Genomic DNA, 26,707 nt, shown 5'->3' on the forward strand with positions numbered 1-26,707 from the left:
CCGGTCAGGCGTCAGCAGTAGTGTGCTGCTCACCCAGAATGCACTTCAGGCCTCATCCTGCATAGCTGCCAAGTTGTGCAGGTCCATGCATGATGTGCTGCTCTAGTCCAGGTTTTTTCTTTGTATTCTGGGAGTTGTAGAAGTTTTAAAAAATGGACAAAACAAGCCTACAAGTCCCAGAATTCACAGAGAAAACGTGGAATGGAGCAGCACATCACACATGGACCTGAGAAACTTGGCAGGGCTGACCCTGGGCAGTAAGCGCTGTATAAATGGTAAAACATTACACCCGGGTCATCGCTACCAAGTTCTCGAGGTCCATGTGAGCTGTGCTGCTCCAGGCCAGGTTTTCCTTTGAATTCTGGGACTTGTAGTTTTATTTATTCCATTATAAAATAGAACTACAGGTCCCAGAATTCAGAGGAAAAAAAGGCGCCTGGACCTGGGGACCTTTCCCGCTGGTGTGTTGCTTTCGCCTTGTCTTGCTGCCTCTCTTAGCCCGGCTGATTACAGCCAGGATTACACGCGGGCCTTGTTGTAATAGTTTATTACACTCTGCGCCTCCTCCTGTGCAGGTCACTCGTGCCGAAATAAAGCCACTCTTGGCTGCAAGGACCGGGAGTCTCCCGCTGGGATCGGGTGGGTTTGGCACGGATGCTTCTAGGAGCTTTACAGGTGTGACTCATGAAAGGGGCATACAGATGTGACCCCCGCACCCCCGCCTGGGACAGGCCATCCTTTCACTTTCCCTTGTCACTGCCGGAAGTGGGTGCTTGCTGTGGGCATGCGCCTAGAGCTAGTGTCTCGGCTTCTGGGCGCTAGCACCCTCGAGCGTGTGCTATTAGATCGCTGCTTCCGCCCAGGATCACACGGTTAGCGCAGAGAAGCCTCGGAGAGCAGCATCATGACTCAGCAGGCCCCGGGGCAGGTGAGTGGGACCCGGGTGTATTACATATAATGGATATCTGGGTCTATGGGGCGCCACGAAGCCTAGTGTCTGGGCGCTATCGGCATCATCTCAGCATGTGCTGTTAGAACCGTGCCTCCGCCCAGGATCACACAGAGGATCATGTCCCAGCAGGCCCCGGGGCAGGTGAGTGTGACCCGTACTATATCTAAGGGATGTCTTAGTTTAGTGGCACCCGAAGACTAGTCTCTTGGCTTCTGGGCGCTAGCTGTCCCTAGTCTGTGGTATTGCAATACTACCTCCACCAAGGATCACACAGAGGATCATGTCCCAGCAGCCCCATGGCAGGTGAGTGTGACCCGTGTATATTATAAAAGGGATGTCTGGGTTTATGGGGCGCCGCGAAGCCTATTGTCCTGGCCTCTGGGCGCTAGCTGTCCCTAGTCTGTGTTATTAGGACGCTGCCTCCGCCCAGGATCACACAGAGGATCATGTCCCAGCAGGCCCCGGGGCAGGTGAATGTGACCCATACTATATCTAAGGGATGTCCTAGTTTAGGGGCACCCGAAGACTAGTGTCTCTGCTTCTGGGCGCTAGCAGCAGACCTGAGCCTGTGCTATTAGAACCGTGCCTCCGCCCAGGATCACACAGAGGATCATGTCCCAGCAGGCCCCGGGGCAGGTGAGTGTGACCCGTACTATATCTAAGGGATGTCTTAGTTTAGTGGCACCCGAAGACTAGTCTCTTGGCTTCTGGGCGCTAGCTGTCCCTAGTCTGTGGTATTGCAATACTACCTCCACCAAGGATCACACAGAGGATCATGTCCCAGCAGCCCCTGGGCAGGTGAGTGTGACCCGTGTATATTACATAAAGGGATGTCTGGGTTTATGGGGCGCCGCGAAGCCTATTGTCCTGGCCTCTGGGCGCTAGCTGTCCCTAGTCTGTGTTATTAGGACGCTGCCTCCGCCCAGGATCACACAGAGGATCATGTCCCAGCAGGCCCCGGGGCAGGTGAATGTGACCCATACTATATCTAAGGGATGTCCTAGTTTAGGGGCACCCGAAGACTAGTGTCTCTGCTTCTGGGCGCTAGCAGCAGACCTGAGCCTGTGCTATTAGAACCGTGCCTCCGCCCAGGATCACACAGAGAAGCATCATGTCCCAGCAGCCCCGGGGCAGGTGAGTGTGACCCGTGTATATTACATATAGGGATGTCGGGGTTCATGGGGTCACCCTCTATGCCCCTCCCCTCGGGCTCCTTCACGAGTAGTGCTGGCTTCACTGCTCTTTCCTGCCCACACTATCTTTCAAAGGCGCGAGTTTGCACTTTTAAGGATCACAGTACATAACATTAAAAGGCACCATGCTCTGGTGTAGACTGAACTCCCTGCGGCGAGGCCGCCCTAAATCCTGCTCATCTTTGGGAGAGAGCGTTGTGGGAAAGTACCATCTTGCCTGGCATGTTACCCCCATATTTCACTGTATATATATGCTGTTTTAGTCTATGTGTCACTGGGACCCTGCCAGCCAGGGCCCCAGTGCTCATAAGTATGTGCCTTGTATGTGTTCCCTGTGTGATGACTAACTGTCTCACTGAGGCTCTGCTAACCAGAACCTCAGTGGCTATGCTCTCTCTGCTTTCCAAATTTGTCACTAACAGGCTAGTGACTAAATTTACCAATTTACATTGGCATACTGGTACACCCATATAATTCCCTAGTATATGGTACTGAGGTACCCAGGGTATTGGGGTTCCAGGAGATCCCTATGGGCTGCAGCATTTCTTTTGCCACCCATAGGGAGCTCTGACAATTCTTACACAGGCCTGCCACTGCAACCTGCGTGAAATAACGTCCACGTTATTTAACAGCCATTTACCACTGCACATAAGTAACTTATAAGTCACCTATATGTCTAACCTTCACCTAGTGAAGGTTGGGTGCAAAGTTACTTAGTGTGTGGGCACCCTGGCACTATCCAAGGTGCCCCGACATCGTTCAGGGCAAATTCCCCGGACTTTGTGAGTGCAGGGACACCATTACACTTGTGCACTATACATAGGTCACTACCTATGTATGGCGTCACAATGGTAACTCCGAACATGGCCATGTAACCTGTCTAAGATCATGGAATTGTCACCCCAAGGCCATTCTGGCATTGGGGAGACAATTCCATGATCCCCCGAGTCTCTAGCACGGACCCGGGTACTGCCAAACTACCTTTCCCGGGGTTTCCACTGCAGCTGTTGCTGCTGCCAACGCCTCAGACAGGTTTTGCCCTCCTGGGGTCCAGTCAGCCGTGGCCCAAGAGGGCAGAACAAAGGATTTCCTCTGAGATGGGGTGTTACAACTTCTCCCTTTGGAAATAGGTGTGAAGGGCTGGGGAGGAGTAGCCTCCCCCAGCCTCTGAAAATGCTTTCATGGGCACAGATGGTGCCCATCTCTGCATAAGCCAGTCTACAGCGGTTCAGGGATCCCCCAGCCCTGCTCTGGTGCTAAACTGGACAAAGGAAAGGGGAGTGACCACTCCTCTGACCAGTACCTCCCAGGGGAGGTGCCCAGAGCTCCTCCAGTGTGTCCCAGACCTCTGCCATCTTGAAAACAGAGGTGTTGGGGGCACACTGGACTGCTCTGAGTAGCCAGTGCCAGCAGGTGACGTCAGAGGCTCCTTCTGATAGGCTCTTACCTCTCTTGGTAGCCAATCCTCCTAACTTGGTAGCCAAACCTCCTTTTCTGGCTATTTAGGGTCTCTGCTTTGGGGAATTCTTCAGATAACGAATGCAAGAGCTCACCAGAGTTCCTCTGCATCTCCCTCTTCACCTTCTACCAAAGGATCGACCGCTGACTGTTCAGGACGCCTGCAAAACTGCAACAAAGTAGCAAGACAACTACCAGCAACATTGTAGCGCCTAATCCTGCCGGCTTTCTCAACTGTTTCCAGGTGGTGCATTCTCTGGGGGTAGCCTGCCTTCACCCTGCACCAGAAGCTCCGAAGAAATCTCCTGTGGGTCGACAGAATCTTCCCCCTGCTAACACAGGCACCAAAAGACTGCATCACTGGTCCTCTGGGTTCCCTCTTATCCTGACGAGCGTGGTCCCTGGAACACAGCAACTCTGTCCAAGTGACTCCCACAGTCCAGTGACTCTTCAGTCCAAGTTTGGTGGAGGTAAGTCCTTGCCTCCCCACGCTAGACTGCAAAGCTGTGTACCACGTGATTTGCAGCTGCTCCGGCTCCTATGCACTCTTCCAGGATTTCCTTTGTGCACAGCCTAGCCTGGGTCCCCAGCACTCCGTCCTGCAGTGCACAACCTTCTGAGTTGTCCTCCGACGTCGTGGGACCCCCTTTTGTAACTTCGCGTGGATGCTGAGAGCCAGATTTACTAATGCTTGTGTTGTCCTGGCGTCACACAAGCGACGCACACTAATGCAGCCCTTAAGTGGCGTTTACTAAGTCAGGCCAAAGCTCTGCGCGGCTCTGCATGGTTTAGTAAATCTAAGGTAATGCCCTTGTGTTGTCCTGGCATCACGCAAGGCAACGTACAGTAATGTAAGCCCTTAACTCTTTACTAAGTCACGCCAAGGCTCTGTGTGGCTCTGCAAGGTTTAGTATATCTAAGGTAATGCTCTTGTTTTGTTCTGTCATCACGCAAGGCGACGCACAGTAACACAAGCCCTTAACTATTTACTAAGTCACGCCAAGGCTCTGCTTGGCTCTGCATGGTTTAGTAAATCTAAGGTAATGCCCTTGTGTTCTCCTGGCGTGCAAGGCGACCCACAGTAATGCAAGCCCTTAAGTGGAGTTTACTAAGTCATTCTAAGGCTCTGTGTGGCTCTGCATGGTTTAGTAAATCTAAGCTAATGCCCTTGCTTTGTTCTGGCGTCACGCAAGGCGATGCACAGTAACACAAGCCCTTAACTATTTACTAAGTCACGCCAAGGCTCTGCTTGGCTCTGCATGGTTTAGTAAATCTAAGGTAATGCCCTTGTGTTCTCCTGGCGTTTCGCAGGGCGACCCACAGTAATGCAAGCCCTTAAGTGGAGTTTACTAAGTCAGGCCAAGGCTCTGCGTGGCTCTGCATGGTTTAGTAAATCTAAGGTAATGCCCTTGTGTTCTCCTGGCGTTGTGCAAGGCGACCCACAGTAATGCAAGCCCTTAAGTGGAGTTTACTAAGTCATTCTAAGGCTCTGTGTGGCTCTGCATGATTTAGTAAATCTAAGCTAATGCCCTTGCTTTGTTCTGGCGTCACGCAAGGCGATGCACAGTAACACAAGCCCTTAACTATTTACTAAGTCACGCCAAGGCTCTGCTTGGCTCTGCATGGTTTAGTAAATCTAAGGTAATGCCCTTGTGTTCTCCTGGCGTTTCGCAGGGCGACCCACAGTAATGCAAGCCCTTAAGTGGAGTTTACTAAGTCAGGCCAAGGCTCTGCGTGGTTCTGCATGGTTTAGTAAATCTAAGGTAATTCCCTTGTGTTGTCCTGGCATCACACAAGGTGACGCACAGAAACACAAGCCCTTAACTGTTTACTAAGTCACGCCAAGGCTCTGCATGGTTTAGTAAATCTAAGGTAATAACCTTGTGTTGTCCTGGCATCACGCACGGCAAGGTACAGTAACGCAAGCCCTTAACTATTTACTAAGTCACGCCAAGGCTCTGCTTGGCTCTGCATGGTTTAGTAAATCTAAGGTAATGCCCTTGTGTTCTCCTGGCGTTGCGCAAGGCGACCCACAGTAATGCAAGCCCTTAAGTGGAGTTTACTAAGTCATTCTAAGGCTCTGTGTGGCTCTGCATGGTTTAGTAAATCTAAGCTAATGCCCTTGCTTTGTTCTGGCGTCACGCAAGGCGATGCACAGTAACACAAGCCCTTAACTATTTACTAAGTCAGGCCAAGGCTCTGCGTGGCTCTGCATGGTTTAGTAAATCAAAGGTAACGTAAGTCAGTCCAAAATTACAGGAAATAGGACATAGGCGCTTGCAGGGCAGAGGTATTGTTTGGCAGTGTGCGCTTGGGTACAGCTCCTTGCTTAGAGTCACTTCTCCTTTAGGTGGATGAAAAAGGTACTGCACCTTTGGCAGCTTTTATAGAACCTTAGATTGCAGAGTTGGACACACCTTGGGCTCATAAAAACTGGAAGGAGCATATGTCTGCCCAGTGTTTCAGCTTGAGGGCCCTGCAAAGCATTCATCTCCACCTGACTTCCGAAGGTCATACTCTAGTTGTCGCATTGTGGTGCGTTTGCGCTGTCACAACAGTGGTCTCTTGTACTTGGGGCCTCGCACATCCCTGTTGTGCCATCTTCAGCGCATTAAAAACACAGCAACTTAAACTTCACTGCAATGGCTCCAAAGTCCATCTCAAACCATTAGATATTAGGGCTATTATGATGGATAATCTGTGGCAAACCCCCCCCTTAGTTCTGAGAACACATTGCTTCTAAATTTATCACAATGCATTTTGCAGCCTACAAGTGGTTGCAAGTTTACAAGGGCAGAAGGGCGATGTATGAGAACAGGCCACCCATCAAAACCTAGGGTGTGAGGGTGGTGCTGCTGGGCCTTCTGGAGGAGTTGGGAGGGACACAAATGGAACGGGTATTCATTGGACTGGCATGTCTAGTGGCTAAAAGAGACATTGCACAACTTTGGAAAAGTCCAGAGATGCCATCGATTTCGAAATTGCGAACTGGGGTAGATTGGTGCTCTCAAGTAGAAAGCCAATTTATGGGGCACTGGGCTGTCCTCAGAAGCATGAGGCGATCTCGGGGAAATGGTGGGCGCACCGTGGGTTAAACTTCTAAGCAGCATAATGGTTCCTGGGTTGGGAAGAGGAGACCTGTTATCAATTATGAGTCATGTATAGATCCGCCTTATGTAGTTCTGCTTGATAGCACTCACGGTCATGTTGTTGTTCTCTTGTTTTCTTTTTCAAAGTGAAATAAACTTGGTTATAAAAAAAAAAAAACTGGGGTATGACTTTTCTCTGTCAGATCTTCTCCGGCACGGTGCCAAATATTCCAGCTTTTGCTTGGGCAGGACACCAAAGGTTTTTTTATTGCACACTAAATGACCTGCCATTGGGAAGCAGCATGTCAAAATATATAGCATAAAAATAAGACTCTAGTGTAGGCTCCAAAATAAAGGGCATATAAAATATTGATGAGAAAAAGGCACCGAAGCGCATATGTAAGTCCTAATAGTATTGATTAGATCATGATACATCAGTGGTAAAGATCAAGAAATGTTCATGAATATTCTTGACTTTTATTCTTCAAATCTTTATGAATCGCTTCAACAGATCTTCGAAAGGCAGCCGACACGTGTTTCGCCTACAAAACTTTAAAAAATATGTTTTATACAAAACGCTGACAAGCATCTAATCTCACAGTAAGGCATTTGCCAAAAATATATTGGGGCTGGTGTTAAAACACTAACTAACCAATGTTTTTGTTTTTAGGTGCAAAGTGGGTTAGGTTGGATTTATGGTTTGTTAAAAGGTACAAATAGGTTGATATTTGTATATGACCTTCCTGATAGTAGTTAGGAAGTCTGGACAGATCCCCGTCAGTTAGATAAAGCACACATGGATGCTGCCTGCGTGATGTGACATGCCAGGGTATAGACTCTGTGACACCCTATTAGTGCCCAACTCTAGGAGGGCCCTTTGTGCGAAATATATTAAATTAAGCTGCATTTGATGTTGCATCAAAACTATGAATATTCTGCCACTATAAAGGACTGTTTGTGATGAGCAGATAAGTTGGTGGATGTTGGAACTGAGAGGAAAAAGTTTTTCTTGAAATGAATGTTTATTGTTTTTTCATTTATTTCCTTGGCAGGAGTTGCTAAGTAAGTTAAGTCTCTTCTCTTCCAGGCCCAGGTTTCCTTCTATGATGTTTCCGCCTACTTCTCCGAAGAGGAGTGGGAGCATTTAAAGGAATGGCAGAAGACACTTTACAGGAATGTGATGAAGGAAATTCACCAGGCCTTGATCTCACTGGGTAAATTACACATTCTCTGTGCGGCCAGTTTTTGAGTGGTTTCTTTTTAGTCTGAGATGCTCGGAATACATCTGATTTGTCTGCCTTTGATTGACTTTAAGATATTGAAAGTTGTCTTAGCTCTGTTGACATAGGCGAGTAAACTGGCCAGCCCACCATATCACACGAAGCCTGTGGCCTCACTCCAAGGAATGACTGCGCACTTCCCAGTCCATGGGAATGGAAGGATGGGGATCTATGAGGGATGTTAAAGTTTGGGTTCTTGCATTTATTCCTTAAGAACCCACTTTTAAGGAGAGGCCCCGGGGAGGCGGGCAGATTATATGCTTTTATTCCCAGTGCTTAGTGAAAACAAACAATACAGAACATTGTCAAGTACAAAACACACAACTTCTCTTTGAATTACAGAAACAAGTTGGAAATACAGAAAAGTGGAGAAATCTTTTTATGCCAGATGTTTCTATATCATTTTGTTTGTGGCCTGACTTTGGACCACTTCTCTTTTCTGTCAGTCCCTTTTCTTTTTCAGACATTGTTGTTTCTTTTACTCTTGCAGGCTGATGACCTTGTCTGTTATCTTTCTCACCTCTCACTCCTGCTTTTCATGATTACATCTCCTCTGGTCTCCCTGCAAACGACTCGTGTTACTGTTATGCCCTCGGGCACAGTAGCTTCACCCTTCAGAAACCCCCCATTTTCTTTGTTCCTGCATCTTCATCCCATTTCCGCCCCTTTCTTGCTCTATTTCCCCATATTCTCTTTCTCCTGCCCCATCTTCTCGGATGTTGGCGCTGCCTTCGTCTTCAGTCTTCGCTGCATTTCTCCGCTGTCTCACGCCTGCTGCTTTCATCTCTATAACTCCTGATGGTTTGTCCACTCCTGATGCTCTGGGCTGCTAAGACTCTCGCCCTCCTCCTGTCCTGACTCCACCATTGATTTAACCTGTTCACTGCAGTTCATGCTTTTCATTTTCTCCCCTTTAATCTTAAACATGTCTTCTTTTCAACCCCCCACTTCACTGCTCGACTCCTCCCCTTCATCTCGCAAACTCTGAAACTAGACACAGACGTGCAACCACAAAAGGCCCACGCCGCCACATTCGTAAAATTATCTATTTCCAAAGCTCCCTTCCAACAGCTAGAAAACCTTTGTTGTTATTTAAAATACCTTTGTTGTTTAAAAGACCCTCATCCACCAGCCTAGTTGGTGGCGTGCTTCATCATATGGGTCCCACCCGAGATACCTAGCACATCGAGGGTGCGCTTTGACACCTCATTACAGCGGAGTGGATTTTATTTTTTTGGGAGCAAATTCAAAAACAGAAAAAGTGGGAGTGAGTTAAAATTGTCTTCAATCCTCTGCTGCTTCTGCTGGCGGAAACCCCACGCCGACAGCTCATTGGTGTACGTACGTCACAACACCTGCCCTGTTTTGTCCTGAAGGTCTGGCGTACCTTTTTCTGTTGAGATCTGCTAGGAAAGACTGGCGGTCCGTCCTAGAAAAACATGACCCCTTTGGTGTCATTAGTATTTTGTTTCTCAAAAGTAAAGGGATGCAAAACATTGCTGAGAGGCCGCATGAAACGTGGCAGCCGCTCAGCGAGCTTTCAGTGCCTTCAAGGAGCCGCCATGGGGGTGGCGTCTTGGAAGACACAGAAATCTACACACAGCCAGAAGAGAGCTCTGAACGTGGTGGGCTGTCGTCCGGCCACTGTGGGGGAGACCTCCACCGCCATGATGGACATCAGTGCCAGTCGCCCATCTCTAAATAAGGCGCTAGGAGTGGAAATGACATTAGGTCCTTCGTAGTGTTTGTCCCATCTCTAGCAGGTACGACTATTGGTTATATCCGGTTATATCTCCAATAAAGTCATCTGCTGAATATATCATGTACTGGTCTCCACATTTCTTTTTTTAGGTTGACTTATGTGTACATCACTTTTGTAGCTACATCTCTGTGCTTCTTCTGCAGGATTCCTTTGGTCTCTCTGTTCGAAATTACCACTCCACTGTATGCATAGTTTTATCTCCGATCTTTCATTTGATATGTTTTCTTCTTGGGGCTCACGGCTTTCTCTTCTCTGGACTGATGTGATTGGCAGCACTGCTGCATGTATTTCATACCCCAGGACAGTCTTTGTCACTCTGTTTAGCTCTTTCTGGACAATGGTTAACGCTCGAATGTATGCCCGTGCATTTCTAGACCGTGGCGTGCAGGGTCACGGATATTTAACCCAATGTGTTGTTGCAGAGTTCACCTTTGTCATTCAACCTGTTGTACATCATTTTCTAAAGTTAGATCAGTGGTCTCCCTTTTTTTTAATTCATTTTTTAGCGCCAAGAAGCCATTGCTACCTGTTGGTCATCATAAGAATTAACGTAATCAACCAATGCCACAAGGGCAAGATCATTCTTAGTTATTACATTAGGACCATTGTAAAAACTAAAAGTAAATGTTTTATTTCCTTTCTATTAACAGGTCCTCTTATTGAAAATGCAGTAATTTCACTAAGCGGTAAAGAAAAGGTGTGTTACCAAGACGATGAGGAGTTCAACAGTGCTAAAGGTATACTTTCTTCCCCAAGTTGGAATTGGAGCGGGGCACCTGGCAGCGTCATTTAGGCACATCCTTCAAGAGAATGTACAAGAACATCTCAAATGCACGCACACACGCCGTACTTTGGTGTTGACCTCAGTCTGAGTTCTGAGCGAGGAAACGTCGGCCCTGATATTGGCAGACTAGTTACTCCGTCACAACGGTGACGAATATCCCACCTGCCAAAATCTAAATCCCATAGGAAATAATGGGATTTATATTTCGGTGGACGGGGTATCCGTTGCCATTGTGACAGAGTAACCCCCTTGCCAATATGGAAATCCACGCCTTAAAGCTCACCAGGAGCAGGCAAATCACCTCCAGAGCAGACCGTGCCCCTCATTCTGATTCTGGCGGGCGGCGGAGGCCGCCCGCCAGAATTCAGCCCTCCATAATACCGCTCCGCGGTCAAAAGACTGCGGAGGGTATTATGAGTTTTTCCCTGGGCTGGCGGGCGGTCTCCAAAAGACCGCCCGCCAGCCCAGGGAAAAACTCCCTTCCCACGAGCATGCCGGCTCGTAATCGAGCCGGCTCAGTGGGAAGGTGCGACGGGTGCTGTTGCACCCGTCGCGTATTTCACTGTCTGCCAAGCAGACAGTGAAATACTTGTAGGGGCCCTCTTACGGGGGCCCCTGCAGTGCCCATGCCATTGGCATGGGCACTGCAGGGGCCCCCAGGGGCCCCGCGACTCCCCCTCCCGCCATCCGGTTCCCGGCGGGAGAACCGCCAGGAACTGGATGGCGGGAGGGGGAGTCGGAATCCCCAAGCCGGCGCAGCTTCCTGGGGGCAGCGGGAAACCGGCGGGAGACCGCCGGTTTCCCTTTACTGACCGCGGCTAAGCCGCCGCGGTCAGAATGCCCCGCGGGGCACCGCCGGCCTGTCGGCGGTGCTCCCGCGTGCCGCGGCCCTGGCGGTTCTATACCGCCAGGGTCGTAATGAGGGCCCATATCTTGCGCTCAAAGACCTCAATGTTTCCTCTAATTATTGGGAAGCATAAGAACCTTTGGAGAAAGTTTGGGCCTGATTTAGAGTTTGTTGGGCGGGTTTGTGACAGATATCTCATCCGCCATATTACAGTACTATTGGATATAATGAACACGCAATACAGAGGACGGGATATCTGTCACGTTTGTGAAAGAGTAACCCGTCTACCCTGCTCTAAATCAGGGCCTTTGTCCGTTGCTTGTTAACCGCCGGAACAATAAGTAAAGTGCACGTATATTGGCTTGCAGTTCCTCCATATCTAAATAATATCACGTTAACCTAGGTGACAATGCTTGGGCTCTCTTTTGTGTACACAATTCTTGAAATACATCTCAGTTTTTGTATTAATTAAAACATACTTTTAAAGTTCCTGAAACAACACAATAATTTACCTTTTCCGCAGGATTTCCTCTCCACGCTGCTGACACATGGGTGAAGCAAGACGAAGATACAATATTAATTCCAAATAATCATCTGGGCACGGAATTTGGAGAGTACAGCAAAGACCGCGGTCCAAGTGAGTATCTCATTTCCTGAATTGTAGCAAAGTTGCTATTTGTGGTGAGATGAGTCATGTGGGCCTCCAGCTTGGTTCATCGCCTATGTTACTTAGGAAATGTAATAATTTCAGAGTCTTTTCCCAGCTGCTTGGGGGTCGTGCCCTTTCTTTGGTTAGGCAGTGAGGGGTCTCTTATCAGCTCAGATAGTTTACAAACGCGCTCTTAAACTGTTTGCCCGCTGGTATCTAAGTTGGATTGATGAACTATTGGGTGATGGATAGTTGTGTAAAGCAGCCTCATTTTGTTGTGACTGTCCCATCCTGCCCTTTACTGAGATTTTCTGGCTGGCATTTTTTGCCCATACTGTCCTTAACAGTTTTTAACCCACTGAAGGTGCTGTTGTGGAATTATAGGTTTAACTGTGGTAAATGGTGTTTCCTTCTTCCTCGTCTAAGATTTGGGGGGATTGATGGTTCGTTGTAGCATAAATGCATGTAGGGGCACATGTCTGTTTATCTCCAACTGTGGGAAAAGTCTACTGTCTTGTTGAAACCAGTTTAGCCCCCTACAGTGGGGGCCCTTCACCTCCCCTGCTGTGTGGTGCTGTTACATGTGAATAGTGTAGGGATACAGTTTGCTGTATAAGTAATTTTCTTGTAAGTTTACACTACATGTAGTACAAGAGAGCGGTTCCTTACCTTACACCGAAGGCTGCTTGGGCAGCTCAGCTCCAAGGGTTTGCCCCTTCAGTACCCTACAGTGGGCTGATTCATGCCTGGTTTCTGGTCTGTGATCCATATTTCATCCCAGAGATCCCTTCAGGAGCACAACCTGGACTATATGTGTTGGAGTGTGCTGAGGGAGTGGCTCTTTTCCCAGCAACAGATAACTCGCACCCAGAGTGTCTGGTACATGGCGCCCAATATATCTCTAAATGACAGCCTTCTGCTCTCCCCGTCCTCTAGCCTAAGAAACCCGGGAAGAGGCCACAGAGAGGTTCTACCACAGTGATGAGTGGAAAGTTTGAATATGAAGACTGATTGGGCCTGGCTTCCCAATAATGCACACAGGACTGACTTAATTTCTGCTTCTCTGGACTTTGACTTCTGAAGGAGCCAGTGCTCTCAGAGAATGACCTGCCAGGAACAGGGTACCCTAAATGGTGCTGCAGATGCTGGACTGTGCGGCGCACACAAGAGCTACTGTGATCAGGAGGAGGCACAGCCAAGGCCCTGCCCCCTGAGAACTGTTTGGAGAGCTGCTGAAAGTGAAGAGACAGCCCAAGCCAAAAGGATGTGCAGCCCGGCTGACCTCTGCAGAACCCGAGGCACATCTGCAGCCAGTACCAGAGACGCTTTAGGGCTGCACATGCCAGTGAGGCTGCATGACCCACTGGCGTGACACACCAGTTCACCGGCTCTGCAGTCCAGCGGTGTGTACCTGGGTTTGTGACCCAGTGTTAGACAGGGACTGAGGCCTTGAGGGGGTTACAGCAACTCTTTGTGACTTTAGAGGGACTGGTGTCTCCGACTTCCATACCTATTACACCACCCCTTTTTATAGAAGCTTACTGGGGTGTTGTTCGGTGTGCATGCCCATGTGCACTAAATGTGCAACTGTTGGAGACGATCGGTACCGCTTACGGTTCATGAGTCATCGCTGGTTAAAGGTTTTGTTTTTTACCTCCATTGTAATAGAGTGCCCTGCAGAAAAAAAAAGCATGCAACTACTCTGTTACTGGCATAAAGGGTGCTAAAACTTTACCAACCCTTCAGGTTCATGATATGGTGCTTTTATTGACTTCTGCATGGTGATCAGCTGCTTACGACCTGCAAATTCATAACACAGCCCTTCAACAGAATTGTATGTGGTGATCGACTGGTCACGACATGCAAGTTTACAACGCAGTGCTTCAATAGACTTGTACATAGTGATTGACGGTCACAACATGCACGTTTATAACCAGGCCCTTCGATAGATGTGTGCGTAGTGATCGACAAGTCACAACGTGCAAGTTTATAACTTAGGCCTTCGATAGCCTTGTACAAGGTGAAGAAGTGGTCTTGACATCATTGTTTATAATACAGCCCTTCAATAGACATTTACAAGGTGATTGACTGGTCTTGATATCATCATTGTTTATAATACAGCTCTTCGACAGACTTGTACATGGCGATCAACTTGTCACTACAATATAGTTTATAATACAGCCCTTCGATAGACTTGTACATGGTGATCGACTTGTCACAACAATAGTTTATAATACAGCCCTTCAATAGACTGGAACATGGTGATCAGCTTGTCACAACATCATAGTTTATAATACAGCCTTTCGCAAGACTTGTACATGATGTTCGACTTGTCACAACATCAGTTTATAGTACAGATCTTCGATAGACTTGTACATGGTGATTGACTTGTCACTACATCATAGTTTATAATACAGCCCTTCGAAAGAGTTGTACATGGTGATCAACTGGTCACAATAGTTTATAATACAGCCCTTCGATAGACTTGTACATGGTGATCAACTGGTCATGACATCAGTTTATAATACAGCCCTTCGATAGAGTTGTACATGGTGATCAACTGGTCACAATAGTTTATAATACAGCCCTTCGATAGACTTGTACATGGTGATCAACTTGTCACGACATCAGTTTATAATACAGCCCTTCGATAGACTTGTACATGGTGATCAACTTGTCATGACATCAGTTTATAATACAGCCCTTCGATAGACTTGTAAATGGTGATCGACTTGTCACAACAACATCGTAGTTTATAATAGAGCCCTTCGATAGACTTGTACATGGTAATCAACTTGTCACGACATGCACATTTATAACCCAGGAATGCGGTAGGGTTGCAGTTGTCTCCAGATCTTCTCTCCGGGAATGACTGAATATGACACTTGTATTTGTTTCTGTTCACAGCAGGCCATGATCTTATCTCATTTGGCATTAAGGAGGAGGAAGGGTTTGATTGTTTGGAGCATCAGGCCCTCGGGAGACTGGAAGGTGCTGACCAGGTTGAAGGTGAGTTGAAGTGCTTGGAGTCAGTGACACGGTGAATAGAGCCCACTGCCCTCCTGCAATAGCACAGGTATCATGTATGACCTTTCTGTCATTTGTGTCTTTTCTTTCTGCTCTTAAAAGTTTTGTTCTTGCATTCTCAGATAACACCATTTGTGCTCGAACGAGCATCTCAGTGTACACAAGACAGAGTCATGGGCCCGAGACATGTATAATATCTGAAGATGGTAACATGCCTCGTATTTTTTACCTAATCATGGATGCCTTGACTCCGCGTCTGGTAGTCGCATCGATATCTCTGCTGGCAACCCTTAGGGATGGTGTTGCCTGAACACTTATGAGGACAATAAATATTAACAAGTCCGACCCTCCCCCTTAGCTTAGACGTCACTAGCTGCCCTTAGTGGCCCCCACCAAGTTCAGAGCAGTGAAGAGTGTGGATTATTTACAATTTACATCTTAAATTGTGATTCAAAGTATAGGCGACCTCTGTAGCTTGTGGGACAATAGGGCTCCGCTTACTATGGTAAAAAGGTTCCCCGGAGAAGCATCAAAGTAATGAACATACAAATAAACAAGTACTGTGTGAATAGAGGAATGTGAATTACTCAGAGCTGCTGGTCACTAATTACAGCCCTTGTTCAATATTTATAAATTGGTACACAAATGATCAATAAATGTTGGCATTGGGTCAAGCTTTAGGTTGAGCATTTCTGCCTTTAAACATAAGATATTTGTACTGAGGCTTGTCATCAACATATTAGAGACCTAATGTCAACCCCATGAGAGACAGTAACGCTAACACCATATGGAGGTACTGTCGAAAAATAACGAAGTACTAATGTCAACGCCGTACGGAGACCTTTCCATCAACACCATACTGAGACACTAACACCGCAAGGATGCACCAGCATCATAAAGGCCACTAATGTCAGCACCGTATAGATGTACTAATGTCAACGCCATGTGGAAGGCTAACGTCAACACGGAATGCGAACGCTAACATGAACACCATACCGAGACACTAACACCGCAAGGATGCACCAACACCATAAAGGCCACCAACGTTAGCACCGTATGGATGTACTAATGTCAACAAAATGTGGAAGCGCTAATGTCAGCACCATACTGAGGCACTAACACCGCACGGATGAGCCAACATCAACACCATAGAGGCCACCAATGTCAGCACCGTATGGATGTACTAACGTCCACGCCATGTGGAAGGCTAACATTAACAGGGAATGCGAACGCTAACATGAACACCATACCGAGGCACTAACATTCATACCACAGCAATGGTAATGCCATCTGGAGGGACTAAGGGCCTGATTTAAGGTTTGTCGGAGAGGGTTATTTCTTCACAAATGTTTCGATATGCCGTTTGCTGCATTACGATTCTATTATGGTCTATGGAAATCGTAATACGGCGGACGAGATATCCATCACGTTAGTGAAAGAGTAACTCCTCCACCAAACTCTAGATCAGGCCTCGTGTTGATGCCGTATGGAGTCACTAATAGCAAAATCACACGGAGGCACTAAAGTCGTCATCCTTCAGCGGCACTAATATCGACACCATAGGGAGGAACTAATGTTGATACGGAGGCTCAAAAGTCAGTTCCATGTGAAAGCACTAAAGTCCACACCAAATAGAGTTGCTAACGTCGGCATCCTACAGAAGAACTAATGGCGATACCATATGAAGGGGTTTACATTAACACCATAGGGAGGAAGTTATGTCCGTACCATATAGATGCATTAAACGCAGCATCATGCAAAGCTACTAAGTCAGTACCATAAAGAGGCAGTAATAGGAACACCATAAGGAGCCCCTAAAGGTGGCACTCTATTGAGGAGCTAACATTGACACCATCCGGGGGCACTAACGTGTACGCCATGTTGGGGAACTAACTCAGGACTGAAAGACTTGGACTCTTTTATAGAAAAAATTCCACCTGATACCAGTAGCAGTAGATTTCTCGCCTTTATAATGTAAATTTATGAATTTTGCCTCATAGCAAACAAAACAGTTCAAGTATCCGAGCATCAAGGATAAAAGACGTGTCACGGTACCTTACAGTGTTTACAGCCGATGCAGCCATTACACCGATCCATAGTGGCCTAGATTTTCTTATGCTTCGATGACATCCTCTTGCTTCATGAAAAGACTCTTCCTGTTTCGCATACCAGTCCATGCCGCGCACCATGTTGCCTGTCTTGCCTTAATTAAAATATTTTTGCCTGATTCACAAAGGTAAAGTTCGGCTTTTGATCTAAGTTTAGACCAAAAGTCAAAACGTACTACTTTTCGGTATTCACAAAGGCAAGTTATGAGTAGTATCTTTACGTCCAAACTAGGGGTGGATATTGCGCCCTGGGTGCGGAGATTGCGCCCTGGGTGTGGAGATTGCGCCCTGGGTGCGGAGATTGCGCCCTGGGTGCGGAGATTGCGCCCTGGGTGCAGAGATTGCGCCCTGGGTGCAGAGATTCCACCCTGGGTGCGGAGAGTCCACCCTGGGTGCGGAGAGTCCACCCTGGGTGCAGAGACTGTACTCTGGGTGTGAAATGGAATCTCTGCACGAGAGTGGGAGACTCCGCCTGAGTGAGTTTCTGCCCGAGTGTGTATGTAAAAACACTACTGTTAACTTACCTTTGTGACTACTGAATACAAATCTTTCCATTTAACCCCGCTGGCAAATGCAGCCAGGGTGGGTCATGCATTTTGGCTTCAATGTGTTCTCCCTTATCTTAAGCACCACATTATCACCAAACTCACCACAGCAGTTCGATTGGTCTACGGACTCCGCAAGGTTGAGCAAGTTTTACAGACTTGGCACAACTCTCATTGGGTGTCGGCAAAATATGAAATTTGCTTCAAAAGCCCATGTCCGAGACCTTTGTTAGGTGCTATGAAAACCTCCATGACCACCAGCCCCCTCCTTGGATGGAACTGGACCACTGCTTCTTCTGAGATCTTCCGGGCCAGGCGCTCTCGACCACTAATACTGATGAACTGGAGTTACCACTCACTGGAAATACAACCAGGTATCTCCACAAAACGCTGAGGCCCAATGGTATCCCCTTTAGATTAAAGAAAAATACTCCTCGCTATTCGCCCCTCACCTCCTTGCAGCATATCAAGAAGTAGACACCGGAGGTTTATCATATGACCTGCGTGATCTCTTCACCTGTGTCGGCAATGGAGGAAGAGTTTTGAGCCCCGGACCCAAATATGTGGCGAGACCTCTTTCGCGAGCTGTGGTGGATCACGTCTGAGTTAGCGATAGTTCCTAGTGCCGAGATGTGCGCTTTAAAAATAATATATTACTGAATTGAGGAATGACTTCCAACTGGGCACAGGCTCTGCCGTCTTAAATAATATTTGCATGGTCTTGAGTCAATAACGATCCGGTTTACCAAACTCAGGGCCACCAGAATTCTGCAATTGTGGGGCTTTCGCGATTTTCAGATAATTAGACATTTGCCACATTTGACACATAATCCATCATCTGCAGCATAATCTGTTGATTTTAACAAAAATAACATTTAGTTTCAAGCTCAAATGGTTGAAAAGTTACTAAAACGCAGACACTTGTTGCCGCGCAGTTGAAGGCACTTTGCAAAGGTTCATTGGTCACCTTTCTGTTGCTTATGCTATATTAGGGTGTTAAACTGGTACTAATGATGTACAACTAATGCCCAGGCAGTTGTTAAGTGTAAAAATGAAAAAATAATAAAGTAATTCTATCAGGAAATACATCTTACACTGAATAATTCGTTTTTTCTTGCTGTATAATTTACTTAACCCTGCCTCCTAATTTGTTCCACCGCTGCCACATAGTTTCAATGGCCCCGACCAAACAGATTCACAAGAGAGTGTTGGATGAACTGAGCATTAGAAGAGTCTACGCGGCCTCTCACTGTCCTGCAACATTCCTCATTTAAATGTAAATAACGTTCTTGTGTGCTCGGTTGAGGGGTGATTTTATAATCAGTAATGTAAAAGTTAGGAAAACACCTAGAAAACACCACCAGAGTCCATGAAAAATAAACACTGAAAACCTAGTAATAGTCCCTGAGGGTCCCCTTAAAAGAAGGCCCACGTCTGCACCGCCTGCCCAAGAGGGCATCTCTGCAAGACTCTTATATCTGAACACGTCTCCATCACTGCTTATCCAATAGAAGAGCGCTTTTTATTTTCCAAAGATTACTACTGGAAAACTGTTCTCTGATTTGTGTTGCTGTACAATCAAAGAATCCTGTGTCGTCGAGTCACACAATCATGTATGTTGTATGTTCTCTTTCCAGGAGGACCCATTGCCTCACTTATACTGTCACAATCCTTAAAACAAGAGGCAGACATGTATGCAGAGCAGAGAGAAGACGACGGGAGCATCTCAGGTGATGAGTGTGACGAGGTGGCCTGTGTGGTAGTAGCCGGTTAACTCATTCTTTCTTTAACTCATTCAATGCATGACCTACTAGCTGCTTTCAGGAGATGGCTGGATGGAAGGAAGTCTGCTTTGCATGCAATCAAGAGTCAACAAGCTTTTGGAGTGGGTGGAAGGTTCGAGCAGAGCTGCCTGTTTGTGATAAGAAACCTGTGCAGACCGTACTCGTGTCCAAAGGATGTGCAGGGCCTGGCCCTGGATCATGCCTTGAACACGCGTATCAATCAGCAGGATTTGTAGAGCACACGTATCACCTGTGAGAGTATCCAGGCGCTGTATATTACCTTCCAGAGTACCGTCTGGTAATGTCATGCATGTACCGTGCCCAGCCTGTGACCGTGCTCCGTGCCCACTACCCACAGGGCGTGCCCTTCTACCATTCCCCGCAACCGAGCCGGCATCACTGCTCTGAGTATCTGCTGCTGCCCGGCAGCGAGGACTGTTCGATGCTAGGGTGGGACCTGGACCTTGGCTCCAGCCCCATTCATTCCCTTACCGCCCCATTGCCTGATTGTGACGGCCAAGCAAGCCATGCACGTCATGCACGTGTGGTTCATCCCTGGCTGGCATTAATTAAATGTTGATACTTATTTTCACTTTCTATTACTCGCACTGAAAACTCAACGGCATTAATACTGCAGTGAGAAGTTTCATGTGAGTATTACTAGTAAAGTGCATATTTACCCCGAGCAATTTCTTGACTCTATATGAAAGAATTTTATTATTACTCAAGACAATAGTACTCATTTTTTGATCTCTGGAGGATGAAGCTGAATGCATCTCCCAGAAATGCTACCTGTAATTATTGGGTTAAGCATGATCCAAACATTGGAAACTTAAGCCCACTGTGTTGAAGATCCTACATGTACATTTATGTGCCTTTTCTGTTGTAGTTCAGAGATAAAACATGGCTAAAGCAACAGCAGATTATCAAAGCATTTATGAGTATGTCAGCTAGAACTTCACAAATACTTTTATGTACATTTACATGCCTTTGTGAATTTGCCCCGAAATGTCCAGTTCTCTGAGTAACCGTGAAGAGAAGGCACGGTCCTTTTTACTTGAACTAACCGTATGTGACTCGCCACTGAATATTCCCACTTTAGATAGACTAGAAAAGGCCCCTTAGGTAGCTGGTTGCAAGGGTGGCTTGAGTATGGGGAACCGTGGAGGTAAAGGGGCAGTGGCTACAGAGGCTTGGGTGGCGGTGGTGGGGGGCGGGGGGAGGGGGGTTATATTGTAAAGTCTCCAAGTACATCCAGGTTGTGGCTTTACAGTGGAGGAAGTCTGTTCACACCTGTCTACTAAAGAAGCATTGCTCTGTCAGTATGTCTCATGCACTTGCCTTCCTGGATGATGGGGCGGACCGCGTTGTGATGTTAAGGCCGTACACTCATATCTTGTCCTGCAGGTATTTGGGTTCCGTGTCCATAACAGATTATTACATCAGCAAGAGGACGATGCATTATATTTTTGGACTGTACCAGGAGCCACCATTGTCTTCCTGGGATTGTAAAGATGAGACAGGCTGTCATGTTTGTAGCCTGTTTGTATGACGAATAGATTCGATTGAACACAGGTCATTGTGGTGGTCCCCATGGGGACTTCTTTCTGGAGTCTGGGTTGGTCATGGGCTGCCTTGGCCACAGCTGTCATTGGGGAGCTGGGGCTGACATCTGAGTCCCAGAGGACACCTAGCACTGGGTGTTTGGCTTTTCTTTCCTATTAACAATGTGTGTGGGGAGGAAGCGTAGTGGCTCTGTTCTGCTGTGGCCATGGACCAGGTTTCCGTCTTGGATTTATTTAGTTTGAGGCTTTTAAACACTATCCACACTTGGATATTATTTAGTCATTTTTGGCATAATCCAAGAGTGCTCTATTGTAGCAGTTAGAGGGTAGGTGGTCTTTTGGGACACTCCAGATGCCTGAGGTGGGAGGGGGTGGAAGGTCCAAAACTTAACCTCTGTATCTTTGCGGGGTGGATTGGGTGAATTGTGCTGAGTCACTGTAACACTATGTTGTTTTCAATTTGTTAAATGCAGCTGAGAGGCCAAGTAAAATCCGCTTAGAGTATAGACTGAGACAACTTCTGTCTGGATGCCACATTGAAGATGGAAGCCTGTTCTGGACTCCTCCAAAATCTAGTGATATGATGTAGACTTGTAGCTGCAGAGCTCTGTTGGATGGCGAGATACTTGTGCGGAAGGTGGTGATCAGGAAGGACCCAAGGATTGGGCATTGTCCCTTCTAAAGTTTGCTACTAGTGACATTGATTGTAGGGTGATGAAGTTGTCTGTTTGTGCAAAGGGCATTGCTTTGGGGTAGGAAGTCACAGCGTCCGTGCAGAGCTTGGCTGTACAGTCACCGGTCCTGGCATCTTACCAGGCCCGCATCCAACCATCACTCCAATGTATTTGCAGTGCTTTTAATTTATTTAAAATGTGATTATTTTCACAAATTCAGGCTTGAACTTTTGAGTGTTTGCAGCTCACAGTCTACAAAACTATGTTTTTATATGTTCATTCACTTTTGTTTCTGCCCTTTCTTCATGCCCCACGTTCCCTCCTTCTTATAAATGGTCTTACAGTGGTGCCTTTTATGTGGATTTATTTTCTGCTCTAGTCTCCTAAAGGTTACAGACAAAATATCCCCCATTTTCCTAATACACGTCAGCCATCTGCTTGTGAATTTTTGGGAAAGTATATGAATTTACCAAAAACCAAATGCATTTGTTACTATTTTCGTAACAGTAACAGTTTTTCCACACCAGTTTTCATATCTACCCGGTGATGCTTAGAAGCGGTTATTATGTGTCCCTTTCACTTTGTGCTTTTTTCCACAGTGCAAAAATTGCATATTTGGCCTAGTTCCCAAATTAAGAAAATATTTAGTGTGATTTGCAAATTCAACTACCCAGGTATACAGAAGCATTACTCCGTTCATGGACTCCTGTCACCATTCTCAAACGCAAATGTCTCTAAAACGAATGAACTGGATTTTACCAAACCACAAAAAGAATGCTGCACAATTGAAGTTTCACTCCATAACAGGTTTGGAGTAAATCTGTTCTCAGTGTTTTCTGCTGTGATGAGAACAACATTTCTGATGGTAGCTAAAACAGGAAACACTTTTTTGTTTAGCCCCTCAATCTTTAACTTTTGTCCCGATCAAGGGATTTGTACTAAACGTGGTTTGCTGTCACGTTAATGCATCTTTAACCCAGTGCCACATTCCATGCTGATTCCTCAACTGGCTCCACAATTGTAATCAAAACACAAAGTGCCTTTTAAGCCGTGTTATGTTTTTTTTTTACTAGGTTCTCATAGTGTCATAGGTCCACCTTTGTAGACCTCTTGTGAAACCTACATGGCACTCTCCGTAGAGGAATATTATATCCTTCTCTTGTAATTTTGTAAACTTTGGGGTCAATCAGTTAAGTTTGCAGATATCAAGTTTATCAGTAAAAAACATGTATTCATGCTGAAAAGATGATGATGATGATAGTAAAATTTATTTGGCATTAAATGTCTTTGCTTTGTACCAACAGGTTGTTTGCTTCAAAAAACAATACCAACAGAATTGGAAACACAAGGCAACCTACAATTATGCGGAGACGATCCATTTTTAACTGTGGCAAATATACATACTGATGAAGATAAGACAACGTATGATCATGCCCAAACACAGAAAGAAGAAAAAAACATTTCAGTGCAAAACATCCACACAAACTCAAGACAATTAGCAAACATACAAACTGTTCATAGAGAAAATACAAGCAGTAACAAAGCACACACACAAACACAACGCATGAATGTACTACAGCAGAAAAATCTAGCCAGATGGAAGTTTGCAAACCGGCAAGAAAGGAACACAAACATAAAAGCAAAACACTCGTTCTTTGAAATTCGAAAAACACAAAGCCTCATCGCCCAAGCCACAAGAAATGGCAATGAAACACAAAAACACAGTACCCCTACAAACATAGGCAATGAACACACCACCAGACCAGGCAAAAGCAGAGATGGGGAAATAAAAGAGGGTAATTCTATGCCAAGCAGAGATAAAGAAGAGAAAACAGAGCACCCTAATGAAAGACACAACAAAACACAATTACACATGAGAGCCTTTAACACAAATACAGAACACACATTAGAATCTAGTGCAGCCACGAAAACAGACAACGCTTATCAACAAAGGAACGTAAATAGTAACAGAGCATTAATTAAAAGAGGAGGAAAATTTACGCAAACTAGATCTTGGGTGTGGAACTACTTCACAATCCCATCATACAGTGAGGTCAAGACTGCGTCAAACGTGCTATGTACACTTTGTTCGAAATATATCAAAAGAGGAAACCCAAGCAAATATTGTTTGGGAACAAGTTCAATGACAGCACACTTGAAATTTACACATAATAAAATTTACAGAGAACACCTTCAAGATATCAACAACAGTAAAAGAAAACATATACAAATAAAAAGTGAAGATGTTCACCAGAAACATCCAACAACAGAAAGGTTTACTAGCCCACCTTTACCACAGCACTTTCAGCAAACAGTATTTCAGACATACCCCTAATCTGCATGGATTACTTTGAACAATCCTTTTGTACACAATATACCTCTGTTACATAGACACATAACAACAGTCACCACTATTCTTTTCACACGTGCATGTCTGTCTTGGATATGCATATTGTTCAGTGTAGTAGAACAGGGAAAATATGCACTAGCACAATGGATAAGAAATAGTTCACCACTGTTTCACCTCTACCAGACGCATTAATGTGGCAACAACAATATTCAGATTTATCTACCCACAACATTTGATAAAAAGTTCAAGCAAACCAAGGTGTTTACAGTTTGTTGCATATCTTCTTCCCCTTTATTTTAGACACGTAGTGCATACACGCTCCAATCCTTCTGTTTCTTCCTTTAGAATGTACATTGCTGAATCAAAACATCTACAACTTCATTGTGGACACCTTTGAAAAATGTATAACCTGAAGATTGATAAGGGAGGAACACCCACAGGACAACAATTGGCCTAACAGTGTTTATGTCCCAGAGTTTGTTAGTATCAACAAATCTATGTAATTTGTTGAAAAAAGTGATCAAATGTCTGCTACGTATCTTGGGCCTTGTTCCAAAACTGCAATTTGTAGTACATTTTGCAGGTTTCTAATACTATAGTAATACTGAAAAATGTACTACAAAGTGCTATTCACAAACTGCACTTTCGTAGTAACTTACACTTTGTACTAAGTCCTTACCTCCATTATTTTCTGTGGAAGGCTGTTTCAGTACCAGTGGCTGGCCATTTGTAAAGATGGACTTACTACAACATTGTAAGTTACTACATAAGTGTCAGTTTCTACAAAAGTCCAGATTGTGAATACCAAAAAATTGTAAACTTACTCAAAAGTGTAAAGTTCACCAGAAGCGCAAGTTTCCCTTTGTGAATCATGTCCTTTGTGCCTAATCAAGACAATATGTATGTGTTTCAAGATAAAATGTACAAAATTGTGGTAATGTTTGATGAAAAATCCTTACAATTTATTTTTTCATAATTACGTGAATACATTTCATCACCTTTAGAACGTTAATGGCTTTCTTGAATTACATTGTCATATTTGATGTGCACCATGTCAAGACCCCTGAGAAAAGCAGATATAACTTTAAGACTGATTTTTGTGCTTTTTCAAATTTTAGAGATGTGCATTCAACACTGTTATAAGGTACTACATGAGAAGACAATCTTTGAGGAACGGAATATGATTTTATTTGCATATAGATATTTTTCATGCTAAATAAAAATTGTTTTCCTAGAATCCATATTATTTTCTTTGTGGGAAGAACTGCAAGAATATCAGACGTAGTAGATATAGTGTACCTTGCAAGTACACATCCAGGACTGTAACCTAAATGTCACAGTCCAAAACACCACTTTTGTTGTGTTGTGCTGGCCACAGATTCTGGTGACCACTTTGCCTTATGACAAGCTACGCACAAGAAAGCTATCTACACGTTTGGGAGAGTTTTTATATCTTTTACACAATACTTCTTTTTGGAAAATTCAAATAAATAGCCTGGAGAATTTATTGATGCCTTGAAGAAGTGCTGTATGAAACTAAACATGATGAGGGTGCTATTTTTAAAAATAAAGATGCAAATAGAGAAGACTTCAGAATCAAATCTCTGCTCTCATCAAGTTATCTCTCTAACCTCTTAACTTGTATTATAGGGCCTCACAATTTATGTTTTTTAACTCAATTGTCACAGTCCATGACTTTTTATTGGAACGCTTGTATTCTAGACATTATTAAGATTTAAGTATTCAGTTGTGCCAGCTAATCCAGTGCTCTTTACATTTTATTGACACCACAGAACCTGTCATTCATAAACTAGCCACAAGTCTTTCACTGGCTTAGAGGTTGCAGAGTCCTTTTCAGCCTCCACCTGTTTGGGTAAGGGCGCAAATGCTTTGGTTATAGATTCTCTTTCTCATCTCCCCCCTTAGTATGAGTTTGAGCTTCCATCCTCCTCTGTACTGTTATTTCTCTTTCAATTTGAATCTGGAGAACAGTCTTTCAAAACTATCTATTTTCTCTCTAGGTTGATATAAGTGTGTTGTCCTCGTGTCTGTTTCTCCCTCTTCCTCACAGATTTTGAACTGGAAGCTATATAACTTGCATGCCCTTTAGTAAAGAGTGAACATATAGTTTTATGTCCGACTTAATCCTAATAGCATTCTGTGTAGCATATGAGGTCAGTTTTGGATGCAGTTTTTTTTTTCCATCTCTCGTCTTTGGGAGTAGTCGAACCCTAGTTTGTATGCGTCAGTTTAGGGGGATATGTTGCATGTAGGACAGCGGCTCCTACCTCTTCCGTTACATTAGTGTTTCTTGTTTGAGAGATATCTACTATAGTGGTCCTTTTGCAGGCATGTGGTATAGTTTTGTGATTCCATTTGACTTCCTGTATGCTAGCATTGGTGTTTTGTTTGTGAAGCAGAAGGTGCTCTATGTCTAGCCTTGCAAGATTTTCTTCACCTTTGTTTCTGGGTTTTTATTTCTCACAGATCCATGCGCTTCACAGCACTTCTAGAAGCTGGAGTTTTCCATTCATGTCCCATCTCATAATGTAATCATTTATTAGGTTATGTATCTAATTAGTTTGGATGCTAGTTTGTTGCACATTTTGTGTTTTTAGTTTAGCATGTCTCCTCTACGTA

General features: G+C 45.3%; 1 protein-coding gene across 3 annotated transcripts; it reads left to right on the forward strand.

Annotated features, from left to right (window-relative positions):
• The first annotated feature begins 739 nt into the window (after window positions 1-739).
• LOC138303519 (uncharacterized) lies at window positions 740-25,668 on the forward strand. 3 transcript variants are annotated; one of them, XM_069242721.1, is made up of 7 exons: window positions 740-928; window positions 7,780-7,906; window positions 10,385-10,471; window positions 11,889-12,002; window positions 14,925-15,023; window positions 19,332-19,424; window positions 23,022-25,668. In XM_069242721.1, the coding sequence occupies exons 1-7, from the start codon at window positions 905-907 to the stop codon at window positions 24,050-24,052; spliced, it is 1,575 nt and encodes a 524-aa protein (XP_069098822.1). In that variant the 5' UTR covers window positions 740-904; the 3' UTR covers window positions 24,053-25,668. The 3 variants fall into 3 exon arrangements, with proteins under 3 accessions (XP_069098822.1, XP_069098820.1, XP_069098821.1); XM_069242719.1 differs by having other exon boundaries at window positions 741-928; window positions 14,922-15,023; XM_069242720.1 differs by lacking the exon at window positions 740-928 and adding an exon at window positions 1,851-1,918 and having other exon boundaries at window positions 14,922-15,023.
• Window positions 25,669-26,707: the final 1,039 nt, after the last annotated feature.

This window comes from Pleurodeles waltl, chromosome 7, assembly GCF_031143425.1.
Source record: "Pleurodeles waltl isolate 20211129_DDA chromosome 7, aPleWal1.hap1.20221129, whole genome shotgun sequence".
NCBI classification, from domain to species: domain Eukaryota; kingdom Metazoa; phylum Chordata; class Amphibia; order Caudata; family Salamandridae; genus Pleurodeles; species Pleurodeles waltl.

Excerpts from the sequence above, each read along its gene's own strand:
- LOC138303519 (XM_069242719.1), top strand. The coding sequence starts at position 905 with ATGACTCAGCAGGCCCCGGGGCAG. Across the intron at positions 10,472-11,888 it reads GGAGTTCAACAGTGCTAAAG|GATTTCCTCTCCACGCTGCT; the intron begins GTATACTTTCTT and ends CCTTTTCCGCAG. Across the intron at positions 19,425-23,021 it reads AGACGACGGGAGCATCTCAG|GTTGTTTGCTTCAAAAAACA; the intron begins GTGATGAGTGTG and ends TTGTACCAACAG.